This window comes from Octopus sinensis, linkage group LG5 (genome assembly GCF_006345805.1).
Source record: "Octopus sinensis linkage group LG5, ASM634580v1, whole genome shotgun sequence".
Classification (NCBI taxonomy): domain Eukaryota; kingdom Metazoa; phylum Mollusca; class Cephalopoda; order Octopoda; family Octopodidae; genus Octopus; species Octopus sinensis.
In genome coordinates this window covers 51,443,168-51,463,018 of record NC_043001.1, presented here as the reverse complement: position 1 = coordinate 51,463,018, position 19,851 = coordinate 51,443,168, and the positions used below count along the sequence as shown (strand labels likewise).

The following is a 19,851-nucleotide window of genomic DNA, read 5'->3' as shown; positions in this document are numbered from 1 at the left end:
GTGTGTGTGTGTGCGTGTGTGTGTGTATGTTTGTGTGTCTGTGTTTGTCCCCCCAACATCGCTTGACGACCAATGCTGGTGTGTTTACGTCCCCGTAACTTAGTAGTTCGGCAAAAGAGACTGATAGAATATGTACTAAGCTTACAAAGAATAAGTCCTGGGGTCGATTTGCTCAACTAAAGGCGGTATTCCAGCATGGCCACAGTCAAATGACTGAAACAAGTAAAAGAGTAAAAGAGCTAATGGAAAAATCGTGCTAGGAGGGAATTGTAAAGATTGAGAATTTGCTATAGTGGTTGATATGGGGCTTTAAAAGCCGGACACAATATGGGTGAGGAAAGGAAGAGAGATGAATTAGTTGGGAATGCCTAAGAGAAGGTGAGCTGAGAGCAACCAACTCAAATGAGGGAGGCAATACATCTGTGGGCCAGAGTTCATAGTGTGCTAGTGAGTGACTGCACACCAATAACTTGAGTGACTTTGAATGTGGTCAAGAATATGTATGTACCAGGTGTGACATGTACATTTATCCATTATTTTAGCATTCTAATTTACCTATTATTCAAGAATAAATTGAAATATTCACAAACACAGCTGCAAATGTTGTATAACACTAGAATTCCTAATATTTTGGGGTTTTATTGTTTATCATAAATCAAATTTGGCAGCTCACAGTGTGGACAAAATGTAACATTGAAAATGGCTGGTATAAAGAATTGTGAAGTGATTAAACTGAATGGTGAAAGTGTAGGCTGGTCATTTTGAATTGTAAAAATACATGTAAAATATTTTCATTAACCCTTTCGTTACCAAACCGCCCAAAGCCGCCCGAATTTACCTATTCATATTTAAATGAGAATATCAGAGCAAATCTCTTTAGTACATTCGTGAAAACACGTGATTATACTTCGTAAACAGTTCATCTACAGTTTTGTACAACGATCGACGTGTAATTTTAATTCCCTGAATTTTGGCAGATTTTTTTCCACATTTTTTTCGACATCGATTTTTCTTCAACTTTGAAAATGGATTGGAGTTTCATGTTATCAAGCATTGATTCCGAATTGGAAAATTTGTGAAGCAAATACTGGGTACTGTTGTGGATTTAGTTTTTATACAGGGAAACTAATGTTAGTCAGCATGGCCTAGGGAACGATGTAGTCTGGAATTTATCACTTCCATACCATAGCCAGGGCCGTATATCATTTTTTGACCGATTTCTTTAGTTCGGTCAAACTTGCGGTGGATTCCAGTATTTCACTTTATTCCACCTTTATGGTATACCTGTTGTGCATTAAATTCAACTGATGATATAGTGATGTGCACAATTCTTCTTTATCAAAATTTTGTTGCATACCCATTTGAATATTAGCTGATGATTCATTTTCTCTGGTGATGTTTAAACAAAATTTTAATATTTTTACCTTTTGCTCAATTTAAAATTTTAATATTTTTACCTTTTGCTCAATTTACCTGGATTTACCTGTAATTAAAGTCACTTCGAGACAAAAGTTATGCAATAGAATTGATTAAGAACCCTTTCTTTAATTATGTTCCAAATATCACATCAAAATGTTGATAAGTAAAAAAGTTACAGTTATTTAATGAAACAAGCCTAGATTCATGATTATTTTAGAATTTAATTGAAACTCATGAGGGATGTATTTTGATCAGAAATATAGTAACGAAAGGGATTCAGCAATCCACTGTAAACTTTCATTTACAAAGCCTAAAACTTTTTATTTTACAGTCAAATGAGTAATAGATAAATTACATTTGCCACACCTGGTCTGTAGTACTTCATTGTGAATCTCACATGAGCTTTGTGGAGAATTTGTAGTTAATGGGGACTGAGGCATTTTCTGACTCTGATGAGGAAATTTAATCTTTTAATGCAGTTTAGAATATGTGAAGAATATACATTCATCAGGTGAGCTCGTCAGTATTGGTAAATCCCGTTATTCGTTGTGACCTTGGAGGTTTTGTTTGTATGCTGCTAATGTTGGCAGGAAGAAAGGACACTTTTTTTCTCAATGTATATAGGGATTGTATCTTTGTACAGTTGAAGTAGACACAGCTTGCATGACTTCATTTGAGGATGTTTCTGAGGTCTGTCTTCATAGAATGAATAGAGATATGGCATGAGGTGCCTCTATCACTTTGCAGATGATACTTGTGTGTGCAGAAGATTCAGAAGAAATGAAAGAATGAACTGAAATGAGTTTCAATCAAAATGTAAGACATCTCTCATATTTGTACATGCTATGTTGCCACCTTTATTTCATTCAAGGTGGCAAGCTGGCAGAAATGTTAGCACGCCGGGCGAAATGCATAGCTGTATTTTGTCTGCCGTTACGTTCTGAGTTCAAATTCTGCCGAGGTCGACTTTGCCTTTCATCCTTTCAGGGTCGATAAATTAAGTACCAGTTACGCACTGGGGTCGATATAATCGACTTAATCTGTTTGACTGTCCTTGTTCGTCCCCTCTGTGTTTAGCCCCTTGTGGGTAGTAAAGAAATAGGTATTTTGTCTGTCGCCTCGTTCTGAGTTCAAATTCCGCCGAGGTCAACGTTGCCTTTCATCCTTTCAGGGTCGATAAATTAAGTACCAGTTATGCACTGAGGTCGATGTAATCAACTTAATTCGTTTGTCTGTCCTTGTTCGTCCCCTCTGTGTTTAGCCCCTCACATCAACCAGTTATGAAATTCTTTTCCAATGGAGTAATTACTTTGGAAACTACCTACCTTTGTGCTAACTAAACACAAGTTCTTCAGAAGATGGAAAACATATCAAGTGTATCGACTTCTTTCCTTAATATCTACAGCTTTGGGAGGGTCACATTAGGCAATTTGATGCTACTTTCTTCATCAAAGAACAAAATAAACGAATAAGTTACCGTATAAATAGCAATATAGCAGCTAATATATACTATGCATTTCCTTAATATTTCTCTAAGATATTCATTGGGCTATGACTGCACCAGGAGATGTAATCTCAGTCTTCTTGACAATGACACAGTTATGTTTGCAACTGGAAATATAATAACAATCATCAATGTGAAAACTGGGGAAAGGTCCTTTGTGAGAGGTACCAGTGCAGGTGGAATTTCAGCAATTCAGGTAAGTTTTAGGAGGACAATAATGTATATTCATCATAAATTTTTTTTTTTTCATAGTTTTGAAATATCAAGAGATATATGTGAAAAAGACAGCTTCTTCTGAAGTTTCTAGACAAGGATACAATTATTTCCCATTACTTTCTCTGGGTAAGCCTGATGTCTAACAATAATCTTTGAATGTCTGCTATATTTTCACCACAGATAGGTGAATGGTGACATGTAGACTTTGATGCTCTGATTAACTACTTAATATCTGTAGCAGACTTGAACACAAAATGTATAACACAAATTTCACAAAAACATCGCAGTAAAACTTCAAAATTGGTTAGAAAATGAAAAATGTTTACACACACACACACAAACGGTCCTTCAAATAGACAATATATTCATAATATTAGTACAAAGTGACTGAGTATTCTATTTATTAATTTAATGACTTGGTCATTGTGCTTATGTAAACCTAAAGACCATGAATTAACTGTTGGCTACCTTTCAAATCAAATCTGTTGGCCTTCCTTTTATATTCTTCTTGTTATAACCACTACTTTCGCTCTGTTAACACTTGTTAACACCAGGGCCATCGCTAAGCCCCTGTAGTTGTGGGGCTCCATGTTATGATGAAAGTTATGATCAAATGAGTCATCTATTTACTTTGGTTAAGATGTTGAACAAGAATTAAACTTTCTATGTTAACTGAAAATTTTAAGAAATAAAATGGTAATACATTGTACCTGCAAAAGTTCTTGTACCACAAACGTCCCTACCTAAATAGACTTCATTCACACTGGTCCTTATTACTCACATAAACTGAAAAAGAAAACTCAGATTTGGTGTTTTGTTAATATGATCAAATTGTATGCGAATTTTAAATTTTTAATAAACAGCTGTCTTGCAAACAACTTGCCCGTGCAAGTGCTACCAGTCAAAAGCTCCATATACCGGAAGCCAGCAAGTGTATGGGGTCATCAGGAGAGAATGCACGCCATTTCGGGGCCTACCTCGACGGCATCAATGTGCACCGGCCCCCCTCACTGATATGAAGCCCCGCTTGCTAGATCAGCTGGTTATGAAGTTAAACTCAATATCCTTCTAGCCATCGCTCATCGTCTCTTTTTAACCAAATCTAGTTTTTAAAATTTTTATTAAAATCACTGAAATAGGGTGACAGGATTCTTTGGTAGTGGAATATAAGCATCTGCAGCAACTCTCTGGAAAATCATTTGAAATGATATTTGAAAAAAAAGCTCCATAAATGAATCTTCCCACTAAATGGAACAATGAGCAGAAATGAGTTTAATACATGTATTGCATTTTTTTAATTTGTATTTCATAACATGTTCTGTAGCTATACTCACATCCACACATTACACTTGTATCATATCTCTGTATCTGTATCAGCTGTGTCTGTTTGTCATAACCAAATACATGTAGGCCAAGATACATATTTATACTTTATACGTGTATATGTAACATTTGTAAATCTTGCATTAATCTTATGCAATAGAGCACCTTGTATTTCAGATCTCAAGTGATATCATTCCAAAAGCATGAATCTGGTGCAGAAAAGCACAAAAAATGAGTGAAACTGGCAAACAACAGGTGTATGGCTGGGATTATGGATCAATTTATGCTACCATATACATCAGTGACATTACTATTAATGGATAGCTATGTACCACTGCCTAGAGAAGACAGGCAAACAGATAGGGACAGAAATGCTAAGCAACAACAAATGTGTGGATGCAATGAAAATTCACAGCAGGTTACTACATTTTCATCAGTGGAGGGAAATGTGAAGGCCTTATATGGTGCATGTTGTCAACAACCTTTACCTATTACTGAAAATATGGTTGTGCAACAGGAAACAGTCACTACCACTACTGACCCTGCATCATGGCCAGAAACTATATTTGATGGTATGCGTACTGACATTGTGAAACCTGGAGTTGTTCAAATGAAAAAAATACAAATTTCCTAAATCAAAATAAAACCACAGATTCAATCTCAACTTCTGTTCTAAGATGCTGCCAAATGGTGAAACGATAGTTCAAACGTGGCTTGTATTTTTCAATTCAGCATGATGCGCTGTATTGTTTCTGTTGCAAGCAGCTTGGTCACAGTAAAATGAGACTTATGTCTGAAGAATTCAGCTGTTGGCAATATTTGAGCAAGACCTTAGAAGAACATGAGAAATCAACGGGCCACAGGCAGCACATGATGAAATGGAAGGAGCTTGAATTTCACCTTAAAACAGCCTCAACTCTTGACAAGCAAATGATTGCTTTAGAGGAAAAGGAGAGAGCTCATTTCTGTGCAGTGTCAGAATGTATCTTGACAATTATTTTGTTTTTAGTAGAGAGGAATATGGCCCTTCCTGGGTTTCCGATAGGCTCTACATCCATGGTAATGGAAATCTTTTAGGCAAAGTGCAATTGTTTGCAAAGTTTGATACCATTTTGGCAGAACACTTGTGACTTATTCAGAATGCGGAAACAGTGGCTCATTATTTGGGATCTGAGAGTCAAAATGAATTGATATCACTAATTTCTGACCACATTTTGAAAGAAATCACCAATCAGGTGAAGGCTGCTAAATACTACAGCATTATACTTGATTGCACACCAAATATCAACCATCAGGAGCAAATGACCATGAGCATCCATTTCATCGAACTTCAGAAAAACAAAGTCGAAATCAATGAGTACTTTGTTGGGCTTTTGAAAGTTGCTGACACAACTTTTTGAATTGCTCTTGGAGAAACTCGCATCAGTGGGGCCAGATCTGATGAATTATGGAGGCCAAAGTTAAGATAATAGGAGTAATATGAAGGGAAAACTTTCTGGCATCCAAACAAGACTTCTACAGAAGAATCCATGAGCATTCTGTTTACCTTGCATGAATCATAGTCTAAACCTTGTGTGTGATGCAGCAAGCTCATCAGTGATGGCTGTCTCTTTCTTTGGTTACCTCCAGCATGTATATTCATTTATTGCAGCATCAACTTCTGCATGGAACACTTTGAAAGAACTCTGCTCCATCACTGTAAAATATTTATCAGACACTCATTGAGAAAGCAAAATTGGAAGCATAAAATCCCTTCAGTTCAAAGCCAAGGACATCTGCAATATGTTGATAAGCATTCATAATGCTTCAAAAGGCAAAGATTGCTAAGCTTACTCAGAAGCAAATCCACTAGCTGCAGAAATTGCTTCTTTCTGCTTTCTTCTGTTAGGTGATATGGTACGATCTGCTAACTGAGATCAGCAAACTACTTCAGCATGAAAACATTCAAATTGATGTTGCCCAAGAGCTTGTCTCATCCGCACACACCTTGCTGTGCAGCTATCAAGAAAACGATACGTTTTTTTGTCATCAGTAGTCAATGTTGCAACCAAATTATGTGAACAACTGGTGGAGATGCCAAGCAAAAGGAGATATCGTGTATTACACCATTTTGGATATGAAAGTGAAAATGAACCTCTTGTTGATGCTTTGCAAAATTTCAAAGTGCATTTCTTTTTTCATGCAATCAACATTGCTCTTGTTTCCCTTGGTGAATGCTTTGACATATTGAGCAAGCACAATGACATATTTGCGTTCCTTTACATTTCTACACTGAAACACTGGGAAAATCAGATTCTATTGGAACACTGTGCAATTGTTTCCACTGCATGAACAGTACATAATGATGATGACATTGTCAAAGCAGATATTGAGAAGACAGAGCAAGCAGAAAGGTTTTGTTCACTTTCGCATTTTCTATCACCTGAGTGCAAGAAAATCTGTGATGTAGGCAATTGTATTCAGAAATCCAGCCTTGTGGAGATTTCCCCTAATGTGTGAGTGACTTTGCAACAAATTATCCTTTCAATGCTTGTGAGTGTTGCAAGTGGAGAGCGCAGTTTCTCCAAATTAAAGTTAATTAAATCAGTGCTATTCAAAGCAGTGATCTGTGGACTGGTGCCAGTCTTTGAGCCATCAGCTGCCAATATGTGCCGAGTTTCCAGAAAAGAAAGAAACATTATAAAATTCTTATGTAATATTGTATTATTTGTTTACAAAATAAATATAAGATAAAAGAAATTGTCAACTTTTATTATATTCATTATATATATTGTTTCCAGCATAAATTAATATTACTAAGAAATATTACCGGTCCGTGGCATACTGATACAAAAAACCTGCCAGTACACCACATCAGATAGTTTGAGAAGCATTGGATTAAATCATATCTGTGGTCCACTATGACATAGGAAAGACTTTGTGGATTGTCTATGATATCTATTGAACACAAACTTAGCTCTCAGTTCAATTATTCTGATCTGATCAATGATTTCATGAACCAAAAAGTGTGCCATGTTTGTCTTTGAAAGTTGCCTGGATTATAAAAGTGCTCTTTTATACATATTTGGAAGATTTACTTATTAAAATTTGTAATAGACTTAAATAAATTTAACTTGTTGTACCTTTAATGATGTTCTTTAGGATTGCATGAAATATTGAACTTCAGATAGAATAAAGTAAAATATAGCTATGAATAAAAAGTGCATAGATTATGAATTTTGATTGAAGGGATGGGGCCTCGAAACGAAAAGTTGCAGGGGGTTTCTAAAAGTTACACAACAGCCCTGGTTACCACATATAGTGTAATATTTTAGCAATAAATTATTCTTTTCTACTCTAGGTGCATGGTCCGAAATTTTTAGGGTGGAAGCTAGTCGATTAGATCAACCCCAGTATGCAGCTGGTACTTAATTTATCAACCCCAAAAGGATGAAAGGCAAAGTCAACCTTGGCATAATTTGAACTCAGAATGTAAAAACAGACTAAATACCACTAAGCATTTTGCCCAGCATGCTAACGTTTCTGCCAGTTCGCTGCCTTTTTAGTAATAAATTATTGCATGAATTTAAGTATCTAAGGAGTGGAACATACAATTTCCTGTAAGTTAGACTGCCTCATGGCCCCAGCAGAAAAAATGGAAAAAGGCATTGCCACAGAGGATGAAGAGGGAGATTCAAATTTATCTATTTCTTCATGACATACGCAAATATATATGTGAGGAAGGGCAAAAGTACATGATAAAGTTAACAAGATAGGTTTTGATTAACTTTTCTTACAACTTAATTACAAAAGTGTAAATAAGTTCTGTTATGTATATATTATTCCATTGGGTGCTATTTATGCTATATTTTAATTCCTGGACAAACAAACCATGTGTTTCACATATATTAGTTTTATTTCATTTCGTTACTTTCAGCTGCATCCCAAAAAAACATTCTTTGCCGTTGGAGAAAAACAAAATTTTCCAAGTTTAAATATCTTCGAAGTCCCATCATTCAAACTGTATCGTATTTTAAGAGAGGGAACCACACATCTGTACAGCTTTTTAGATTTCAGGTCAGTTCTTTTCTGTTGTGATTCATTGTAATTAGTTTGGTAAGAAAAAATTGGGTTGGCTGATTTAAAAAAAAAAATTTAAACGAGGAAATTATGTTCAGCATAGGTACAGTTTTGGGGTGTATGGTAAGAAGTTTGCTTCCCAACCACATGGTTCCTCAGTTCCGTTCCACTGTGTGACACCATGAACAGGTGCCTTCTATTATAGCCATTGGTCGACCAAAGCCTCTTTGGTACACAAAAACTGAAAGAAGCCCATCATGTGTGTGTGTGTGTGTGCATGCTCATGTGCATGAGCACATGTGTGCATGTGTGTATGCATTTGTATATGTGTAATGCTTGTCTCCCACCTCCACTTGGAAACTGGTTTTGATTTGTCTACATCCTCATAACTTTACAGTTCAATAAAAAGTGACCAATAGAATAAGTACCCAGCCTTAAACAACTCCAAAAATGTACTGGAGTCAGTTTGTTCAACTAAAGCCCTTCAAAATGGTGTCCAAAGACTGAGACTAGTAAACGATAAAGGATAGTTTCTAATTTCATTTGGTAATGGCAAAGTCATCAGGGTGTTGAATGATAACCTGAAGGTTCAACACTAATGTGCTTCTAAAATTCATTAGAGGACAATTAGCTTAGTGACTTAAAATCCAGACACAGCACTAGAGAGAACTCATGATTAAAGTACTTAACTCTTGCCAACTTAGTTCACTAATTTGTAAATATGTATTATGTTGGGGGAAAATATGTGGACCAGTGGCTAGCAGTGCTCAGTTCATGATCATAAGTTTGTCGATTCAATTACTGAACCAGGAAGTATACTGTGTTCTTGAGCAAGGTACTGCATTTCACGTCACTTTGGGCTACCCAGCTGTGTGCTGGTGCAGCCCTCTCTCCCTTCAACCATCACATTGTTTATGTACTGTTGGGTAACAGACAAGTGGACTGAAAGAGTGTTTATATCTGTCTTCAGATATATGCTCATTGGAAACAATTAACGAAAGTCCAGTGCATGTTTCCAAGCCATACTCATTCATTTGTAACAGATGGCTTTGTTGTACTATGTCATGTTGTGAACAGCAGTAATTCTCAATAGTTAACCAATATTATGTTCATTTGCTGTGCTGAACTGAAGTCATATAATGAACTTGAAGATAATGGAAATGCATACTTGTAGTTACTTTTATGTTTTATTTCTTTCAGCAATGCTGGAGCCTTACCTTGAAGAATTCAATCAATCAAATCAAGCCCAGTACACTTTTTTACTAAGTTTGGCACTTAATCTGTCAATCTCTTTTGTCAAACTGCTAAGTTACACGAACATAAGTAAACTGACACCTGTTGTTAAGCAGGAGGGGAGGAATACACAAATACAAAACACTAGTACTCCTCTCCACCTGCTATATATATATATATATATATATAAAATTCAGCTTATGCTGAAAGTCAACAAACACAGTTTGCTTTAGAAGCGTTGAGATGCATTGAAAGATACAGATAAGGAAATAGTTTTATTCTCAAATGCAGGATAATGCTAATAATATAGCATGAACAGGATAAGCTATCCATATTTTGCAGAAAAATCTATTCGCAGCCAGCCATTAGACTCAAACTCATATTATTAGCATTATCCTTCATTTGAGAATAAAATTATTCCTTATCTGTATCTCACACACACACACACACACACACACACACACACACACACATCATCATCATCATCATCATTGTTTAACGTCCGCCTTCCATGCTAGCATGGGTTGGACGGTTCAACTGGGGTCTGGCAAGCCCGAAGGCTGCACCAGGCCAGTCAGATCTGGCAGTGTTTCTACAGCTGGATGCCCTTCCTAACGCCAACCACTCCGAGAGTGTAGTGGGTGATTTTATGTGCCACCGACACAGGTGCCAGACGAGGCTGGCAGATGGCCACGCTCGGATGGTGTTTTTTATGTGCCACCGACACAGGTGCCAGACAGGCTGGCTGACGGCCACGCTCGGATGGTGTTTTCTAATGTGTCACCGACACAGGTGCCAGACGAGGCTGGCGGACGGCCACGCTCGGATGGTGTTTGTTACGTGCCCTCAGCACGGAGGCCAGTCGTTGCGGTACTGGCTACGGTCACGTTCGGATGGTTTTCTTATGTGCCACCGGCACTGGTACCACAAGGATACAAATTCCATTGATGTTCATCTATTTTGATTTGGTTCGATTTGATTTGATTTGATTCGATTTTCACTTGCCTCAACAGGTCTTCACAAGTGTCACAAGAAGGAAGGTATGCACAGGTGGACTGACTACATCCCAGGTAGGGGCCACGGATTTTGGCTTCACTAGTCTTGCCGGGTCTTCTCACGCACAGCATACTTCCATAGGTCTCGGTCTCTAGTCATTTCCATGGTGAGACCTAACGTCTGAAGGTCGTGCTTCACCACCTTGTCCCAGGTTTTCCTGGGTCTACCTCTTCCACGGGTTCCCTCAACTGCTAGGGATTGGCACTTTCTCACACACCTATCTTCATCCATTCTCGCCACATGACCATACCAGCGCAATCGTCTCTCTTGCACACAACAACTGATGGTTCTTAGGTACAACATTTCTCTCAAGGTACTAACGCTCTGTCGAGTAAGTACACTGACATTATACATCCATCGGAGCATACTGGCTTCATTCCTCACGAGCTTACGCATGTCCTCAGCAGTCACGGCCCATGTTTCACTGCCATGTAGCAGTACTGACTTGGTCACCTAGATAGCGGAAGCTATCAACTACTTCTAGTTTTTCCCCCCGGAAAGTGACGGAAGTTGTTTTCTGCAGATTTTCGGAGGTCAATGCTCCAGAGCATCTGCCACATACAAAAACTATCTTCCCAGTTAGCCTACCTTTGACATTGCTGCACCTCTTATGTGTCCATAGCTTACACTGGGTACATCTTATAGAGTTCTACCTACACCTTTTCTACAGATCGAGCAGGGCCATCTTCCTGAGGATATTTGTGGATTTTCTACCTTTCTACTTATTAGTACTTTGGTTTTAGCTAGGTTGACTCTAAGGCCCCTCGATTCTAAACCCTCCTTCCACACCTGGAACTTCTCCTCCAGTTCTGATAGTGACTCAGCGATTAGAGCGAGGTTGTCAGCATAGAGGAGCTCCCAGGGGCAACCTGTCTTGAATTCCTCCACAATTGCCTGGAGGACTATGATAAATAGGAGGGGGCTGAGTACTGAACCCTGGTGGACCCCAACCTCTACTTTGAATTCTTCTGTGTACATGTTGCCAACTCTAACCTTACTTACGGCATCTCTGTACATGGCTTGCACAGCCCTCACCAGCCATTCATCTATCCCTAGTTTCCTCATTGACCACCAGATGAGGATCGGGGGACCCTATCAAAGGCTTTCTCCATGTCAACGAAAGCCAGGTACAGGGGCTTATCTTTGGCTAGGTATTTCTCCTGCAGCTGCCTTACCAGGAATATAGCATCAGTGGTGCTTTTCCCTGGACAAACCCAAACTGCATCTCATCTAAACTAACTCTCTCTCTAATTAGTTGGGCTATGACCCTCTCCGTAACCTTCATTACCTGATCCAACAGCTTGATACCTCTGTAATTATTTGTATCCAGGGCATCACCTTTACCTTTGTAGCAGTTGACTAGTATGCTGCTACACCAGTCATTGGGTATGACTCCTTCGTGTATCACCTGGTTGACTATATGGGTGACTAGGTTATAGCCGACACTGCCAGATATTTTGAGCATCTCTGCAGTAATTCCTGATGGGCCCGGGGCTTTCCCTGTCTTCCCTGTCTTCTAATTGCCTTAGCAATTATATATATATATATATATATATATACACACACACACACATATATATATATATATATATACACACAAACACACACACATATATATACACACAAACACACACACATATATATAGATATATATATATATAATATATATATATATATATACACACATACATATATATATATATAGTTCTGATTTACAGACAAATAAAAGACAAAAACAGATGTAGGTACAATAAGCAGGTGTATTTGTTTAACACTCGGGAATGATAGAAAAGTCTTCTATGTTCCGAGCCTATGCTCTTTGACAGAAAGGAATAAGAGGAAAAAAGGGAGAGAGAAAAAGTGTGTAGAGTTCAGTGGTCCAACATGGCAAGATGATTGAAAAAAAGGGTTGAATAAAAGGGAGATAATAATAAAAACAGTAATGGTGATCCCAACGAAGGTGCGCAAGCATGAATGTGTATGTGAGAATGATGTGTGTGTGTAAACGTCATTATTTAATTAAGATGAGAGTATGTAATATATATATATCTATATATATATATATATATATATATAAATTGATCAAAATAAAAATAAAAACATGATGCGAAGGATTCAGCGGTACATATGTTTCGGGCCTTTATTAGACAGATTTATAACAATGCATAATGTATGTCTGTGGCCTTCTTCAGCCGCGCACAACAGCTTCCACAAGGACATGTGTTACATCAAAAATTCTTGGTTGGAGATGCAAATCCTCTCATTCGCGTATGAGAGGATTTGCATCCCCAACCAAGAATTTTTGATGTAACACATGTCCTTGTGGAAGCTGTTGTGCGCGGCTGAAGAAGGCCACAGACATACATTATGCATTGTTATAAATCTGTCTAATAAAGGCCCGAAACATATGTACCGCTGAATCCTTCGCATCATGTTTTTATTTTTATTTTGATCAATTTACTCCACCACCTACACCACCAAACGGTATACACAGGTGCTTATAATTATCAAGTACTCACCCCGAATTTATATATATATATATATATATATATATATAGTTAATCCAAACATGAAAACCCAACAACGTGAAGATGTGGAACAAGTATAGTACTATTGGACGTTCAGGAAAGAAGGAAAGACGGAGGGTTTAATGTTTCGAGCGGAGCTCTTCATCAGAAACATAGGAAAAGGAAAGATCCAAAGAAGGGAAGAAAGAGGAAAAAAAATTGCCAATGGTACACACGCGGTCACATTTTTATATATATACATATATGTATATATGTATTGTATGTATGTATGTCTGTGTGTGTATATTATTGACCACATGCTTAATGTATGTGTTTTACTTGTTTGTTGGTTTGTTATGTCATAGTACCTGGGGAATGATCTCTTCAATGTGCTGGGTGTTAAAATACTTGAAAGCAATAGACATTTCTGAATGGGATCAGAGGTGAGTTGTCTTGTTTTTCAATGATGTTCAGGTATTTATCATCCAACACAATGAGGGAGTCGTCCCTCAAGTACTATGGTGCAGCGAATTTGCAAACAAATGAAACACATACACTGAGTATGTGTGGTTGATAACATTTACAACAATATCACCACTTTTAATTCATTGAATTTAATCTTACATATGCATCGCAATGGCATACCAGCAAATGGTTCTTACACCATTTATATATAGTCATGGTCTGGCTAGTCAATCCGTCCCTAGTTTGATTTGTGTGCATGATGTTGACAAGCCACAAAAATAGGGAAATATTGGTATCCATCACTTCTGAATGAGATTGGAGGTGAGTTGTCTCGACTGTCTACGACTTTCAGGTATTTTAACACCCAACGTAATGAGGAAGTTGTCTCCCAGGAGCTATAATCACAAGCAAACAAAACACATACATTGTGTATGTGCACTTGATAATGTTGACAACACTAGTGCTCATTACATCATCCTCCTCATCATCATCATTTAACACCTGCTTTCCATGCTAGCATGTGTTGGACGATTTGACTGAGGACTGGCTCCAATCTGATCTGGCAGAGTTTCTACAGCTGGATGCCCTTCCTAACGCAACCACTCCGAGAGTGTAGTATATATATATATACATAAGTGAATATGATAGAGCTGTATTTTGTACTCTGCTACATTCCTAATGGAATATACCTTAAATAAATACATACATACATACATACATACATACATACATACATATGTATATATATATATATGTATAAGGATGAAAAGGAACACACAAGTTGATATATATATATATATATATATATATAAAAGATTAAAACATTAAAAAAATTAAAAGATATACCTGTAAGAACTAATATAAAGGAACTGCATCAACAAAACAACCCAATAATATCCAAAAAGAAATTCTACATATGTTTCAAGCTAATAATATTTTTGAATCATCAATAATTGTAACCTTTGTAGATGTAATAAGTGATATATTGTTAGATCTCATCAGGAAAAATAAGTATATTTTAGTCTTACTTTTCCGATTGTGATACAATTAAAATGAGCCAAGCATCTTTTTTTTTCTTCTCCATTTTCTTTTATTGACTTTTTAATTATATGAGACTGTTTATACATATATATTTTGAGGAACTTTCTATCAATATATTTGGTTAAACCAAGTTGGCATCTGGAATGTTTTTAATACTCTTTTATGGGGATATTGCTTCCTCTAATTCTGTGTATATATATATATGTGTGTGTGTGTGTGTGTGTGTGTTGTATAAATATATAAATATTGATAGATATACAGACAGACAAACAGACAGATAAATAGATCATCATCATCATTTGACAGCCATTTTCCATGCTGGCATGGATATATATATTATATATATATATATATATATAGTTAATCCAAACATGAAAACCCAACAACGTGAAGATGTGGAACAAGTATAGTACTATTGGACGTTCAGGAAAGAAGGAAAGACGGAGGGTTTAATGTTTCGAGCGGAGCTCTTCATCAGAAACATAGGAAAAGGAAAGATCCAAGAAGGGAAGAAAGAGGAAAAAAAATTGCCAATGGTACACACGCGGTCACATTTTTATATATATACATATATGTATATATGTATTGTATGTATGTATGTCTGTGTGTGTATATTATTGACCACATGCTTAATGTATGTGTTTTACTTGTTTGTTGGTTTGTTATGTCATAGTACCTGGGGAATGATCTCTTCAATGTGCTGGGTGTTAAAATACTTGAAAGCAATAGACATTTCTGAATGGGATCAGAGGTGAGTTGTCTTGTTTTTCAATGATGTTCAGGTATTTATCATCCAACACAATGAGGGAGTCGTCCCTCAAGTACTATGGTGCAGCGAATTTGCAAACAAATGAAACACATACACTGAGTATGTGTGGTTGATAACATTTACAACAATATCACCACTTTTAATTCATTGAATTTAATCTTACATATACATCGCAATGGCATACCAGCAAATGGTTCTTACACCATTTATATATAGTCATGGTCTGGCTAGTCAATCCGTCCCTAGTTTGATTTGTGTGCATGATGTTGACAAGCCACAAAAATAGGGAAATATTGGTATCCATCACTTCTGAATGAGATTGGAGGTGAGTTGTCTCGACTGTCTACGACTTTCAGGTATTTTAACACCCAACGTAATGAGGAAGTTGTCTCCCAGGAGCTATAATCACAAGCAAACAAAACACATACATTGTGTATGTGCACTTGATAATGTTGACAACACTAGTGCTCATTACATCATCCTCCTCATCATCATCATTTAACACCTGCTTTCCATGCTAGCATGTGTTGGACGATTTGACTGAGGACTGGCTCCAATCTGATCTGGCAGAGTTTCTACAGCTGGATGCCCTTCCTAACGCAACCACTCCGAGAGTGTAGTATATATATATACATAAGTGAATATGATAGAGCTGTATTTTGTACTCTGCTACATTCCTAATGGAATATACCTTAAATAAATACATACATACATACATACATACATACATACATACATACATACATACATACATACATATGTATATATATATATATGTATAAGGATGAAAAGGAACACACAAGTTGATATATATATATATATATATATATATAAAAGATTAAAACATTAAAAAAATTAAAAGATATACCTGTAAGAACTAATATAAAGGAACTGCATCAACAAAACAACCCAATAATATCCAAAAAGAAATTCTACATATGTTTCAAGCTAATAATATTTTTGAATCATCAATAATTGTAACCTTTGTAGATGTAATAAGTGATATATTGTTAGATCTCATCAGGAAAAATAAGTATATTTTAGTCTTACTTTTCCGATTGTGATACAATTAAAATGAGCCAGCATCTTTTTTTTTCTTCTCCATTTTCTTTTATTGACTTTTTAATTATATGAGACTGTTTATACATATATATTTTGAGGAACTTTCTATCAATATATTTGGTTAAACCAAGTTGGCATCTGGAATGTTTTTAATACTCTTTTATGGGGATATTGCTTCCTCTAATTCTGTGTATATATATATATATGTGTGTGTGTGTGTGTGTGTGTGTGTTGTATAAATATATAAATATTGATAGATATACAGACAGACAAACAGACAGATAAATAGATCATCATCATCATTTGACAGCCATTTTCCATGCTGGCATGGATATATATATATATATATATAATATATATATATATATTTGTAAAAAATGAAGTTCGAAAATGCTGCTGTATTATACAATTTTTAATTTTTATATATACATTATAACATGTAACATCCCTCACAACCTAGGAATAGAAGCGATCACCTTCTGGCTGAATAACTACCCCTTTGAACTCCCAACTCGCATAAACAAAGACCTTATAATAGAAGGACTTAGATTCATTTTAGAGAACAATTATTTTATTTTTGACAATGATTTCTACAAGCAAAGATCGGGAACAGCAATGGGCACGCGTACTGCACCATCTTTTGCCAACCTAGTGATGGGATACCTCGAGAAAATACTATACCGGATGACACTCGAGAAATATGGAAACACCTTCGCCACCTATATCCATAACAACTGGAAAAGATACCTCGATGACTGTTTCATCATCTGGGACAAAGGTATAGAGAAACTTGAGGAATTTAAAATACTATTAAATGGAATAAATGAAAATATACAATTCACGATGGACCACAACGAAAAAGAATTACCATTTTTAGACATCCTCATTAAGAAAACCGGCAACAAAATAGAGACAGATATCTACTATAAACCGACAGACTCTAAACAGTACCTACCCTTTGATTCATGCCACCCACGACACACTAGAATGAATGTCCCTTTTGTTTAGCTAGAAGGATTTGCACCATAATATCAGACACAAAAAACCCGACACACACGTCTCCAGGAACTTAGAACCACACTCACAAATAGAAACTATCCACAGCCCCTAATAGACAGTGCAATCCAACGGGTACTTAAATTAAGTATAGAAGACCTGAGACAAACAAAACCAAAAAGAAAGAACAATTAAAAACCCTTCCCTACATCTCTACACACAACCCACTCAACAATGAGGCCTTCAACACCATACTACAAAGCACAGCCCTACTAAAGGGAGACCCAAAGATGAACCGGATCCTCGAAACACACACCATCATTAAAAGTAAACGGCAACCAAAATCCTTGAAAAGGATTTTAACCCAAGCTACACTGCACTCAACATCAACCACAAAACCAGCAGTTAGAAAATGTGGAAGGCCCAACTGCGGAATCTGTGTCATCTTGAAAGAAGGATCAGAATTTATACTGGAACAAGGCCACCAGTTCACCATTAGAACAAACTTCACCTGCGCATCAGAAAACTTAATTTACGTCATAACATGCGCAGGCTGCAATAGGCAGTATATAGGCCATACAAAAAATAGCTTACGTAACAGGATGGCAGTGCATAAATCACAAATTAGAAACCCTGATTACCGCAAAATACCGGTCAGCGGACACATAGATAGATGTGCTGGAAATGTAAATCCGAAATTTACAACTAACCCGCTCTATAAATTCAGTGACAACGCAACCTTCACACAACGCCAAAATAAAGAACTATATTTCATAAAAAAATTTAGACCAAGTTTAAACACCCTGGGTCAAGAATACTAAAACAAAAGATAAGTCCTCCGAAAAGGAGAGAAGCAAAATTCCACCACGGCCGCTACTTTAAACAGACACTCGCTCTGACGGAAATATGCCTTAGTAAAAAAGGAAAAAAAATTCTTTCGTGCAAATCTGACCCTGATACATACGATACAGCTAAGGGTCAGACCCGATTCTGATTGGTCAACAAGTTGATGACGTCTAGCTCTGCTAGAATGGACAGGATACAAACAGGGGACAGTCATTAGTCAGAATATTGATGACGTCCTTTTCTGCTTGACTAGTCACCTAACAAGTACAGACAGGGGGCAGATCTAATGTAGCTATAAGTCGTGATTGGGCAGAATCTGGATGACGTCCCGTTCTGCTTGACTAACGAAGCGACTGGTCAAAACAGGAAACAAACAAGAGGCAGTTATAATGCAGCGATTGGTCAAAATAATGATGACGTCCCGTTCTGCTTGACTAAAGCCACCTAACGAAACGATTGGTCAAAACGTTGATGACGTCACGCTATGCTGGATTGACCACCTAACAGACATTATAAAACCGAGCACTTCACAAAACCCACTAGAACCACCCAGCGAACATCCACCATGGGTCATCACAATTGCCTAAGGTAAAAATGAATTCCTCGCTCTTTCGGAAACATCAATCTTCTGTATTGACCGCTTTCCACCACTTTGATCTGTTTTTTGTATTGAATACGTATCGCCACCATGGGCCACTGCATCGAACACTTTGAACATATACTTCAAACTATATATCAACTATACATGAACTATATATCAACTATACATGAACTCTAAGATGTCTGACTCCGTTGTGTATTATAAATGAATTTCTTGTGTTTGACGGCATGAGCTGTCTTTTTTTATATATAACTTTTTTTGATAAGGTTCATTTCAGGAACTGAAACATGTTATAATGTATATATAAAAATTAAAAATTGTATAATACAGCAGCATTTTCGAACTTCATTTTTTACAAATATATACCTACTCGTATACGAGCTAATCCTATTATAAATATATATATATATATATATATATATATATATATATATATATATATATATACTGTTATATATTGTAGTGGTATGTAATAAAGTATGTTCAGCCCATCTCATCATCATCATTATCATTCAACATCCATTTTCCATACTGACATATTTTGGATGGTTTGAGAGGAGCTGGCAAACCAAGGGATGCACCAGGCCCCAGTCATCTGATCTGGTCTGGTTTCTATGACTGGATGCCCTATTCAGTGTCAGCCATTTTACAGAGAGTATTGGATGCTTTTACAGGATTTATATATCTATATCTACATCTATCTATTTATACACACACACACACACACACACGTGAGTGTGAGTGTGTGTGTGTG

General features: G+C 36.8%; 1 protein-coding gene across 2 annotated transcripts in view; it reads left to right on the top strand.

Moving 5' to 3' along the window:
- Nucleotides 1-19,851, top strand: part of LOC115211851 (cilia- and flagella-associated protein 44-like) — a 204,798-nt gene that overhangs the window by 28,533 nt on the left and 156,414 nt on the right. For both annotated transcript variants that reach the window (XM_029780572.2, XM_036503433.1), the window contains 2 exons: nt 2,957-3,119; nt 8,379-8,518. In XM_029780572.2, coding sequence (XP_029636432.1) covers nt 2,957-3,119; nt 8,379-8,518 — 303 coding nt within the window. The remainder of the gene's footprint in view (nt 1-2,956; nt 3,120-8,378; nt 8,519-19,851) is intronic.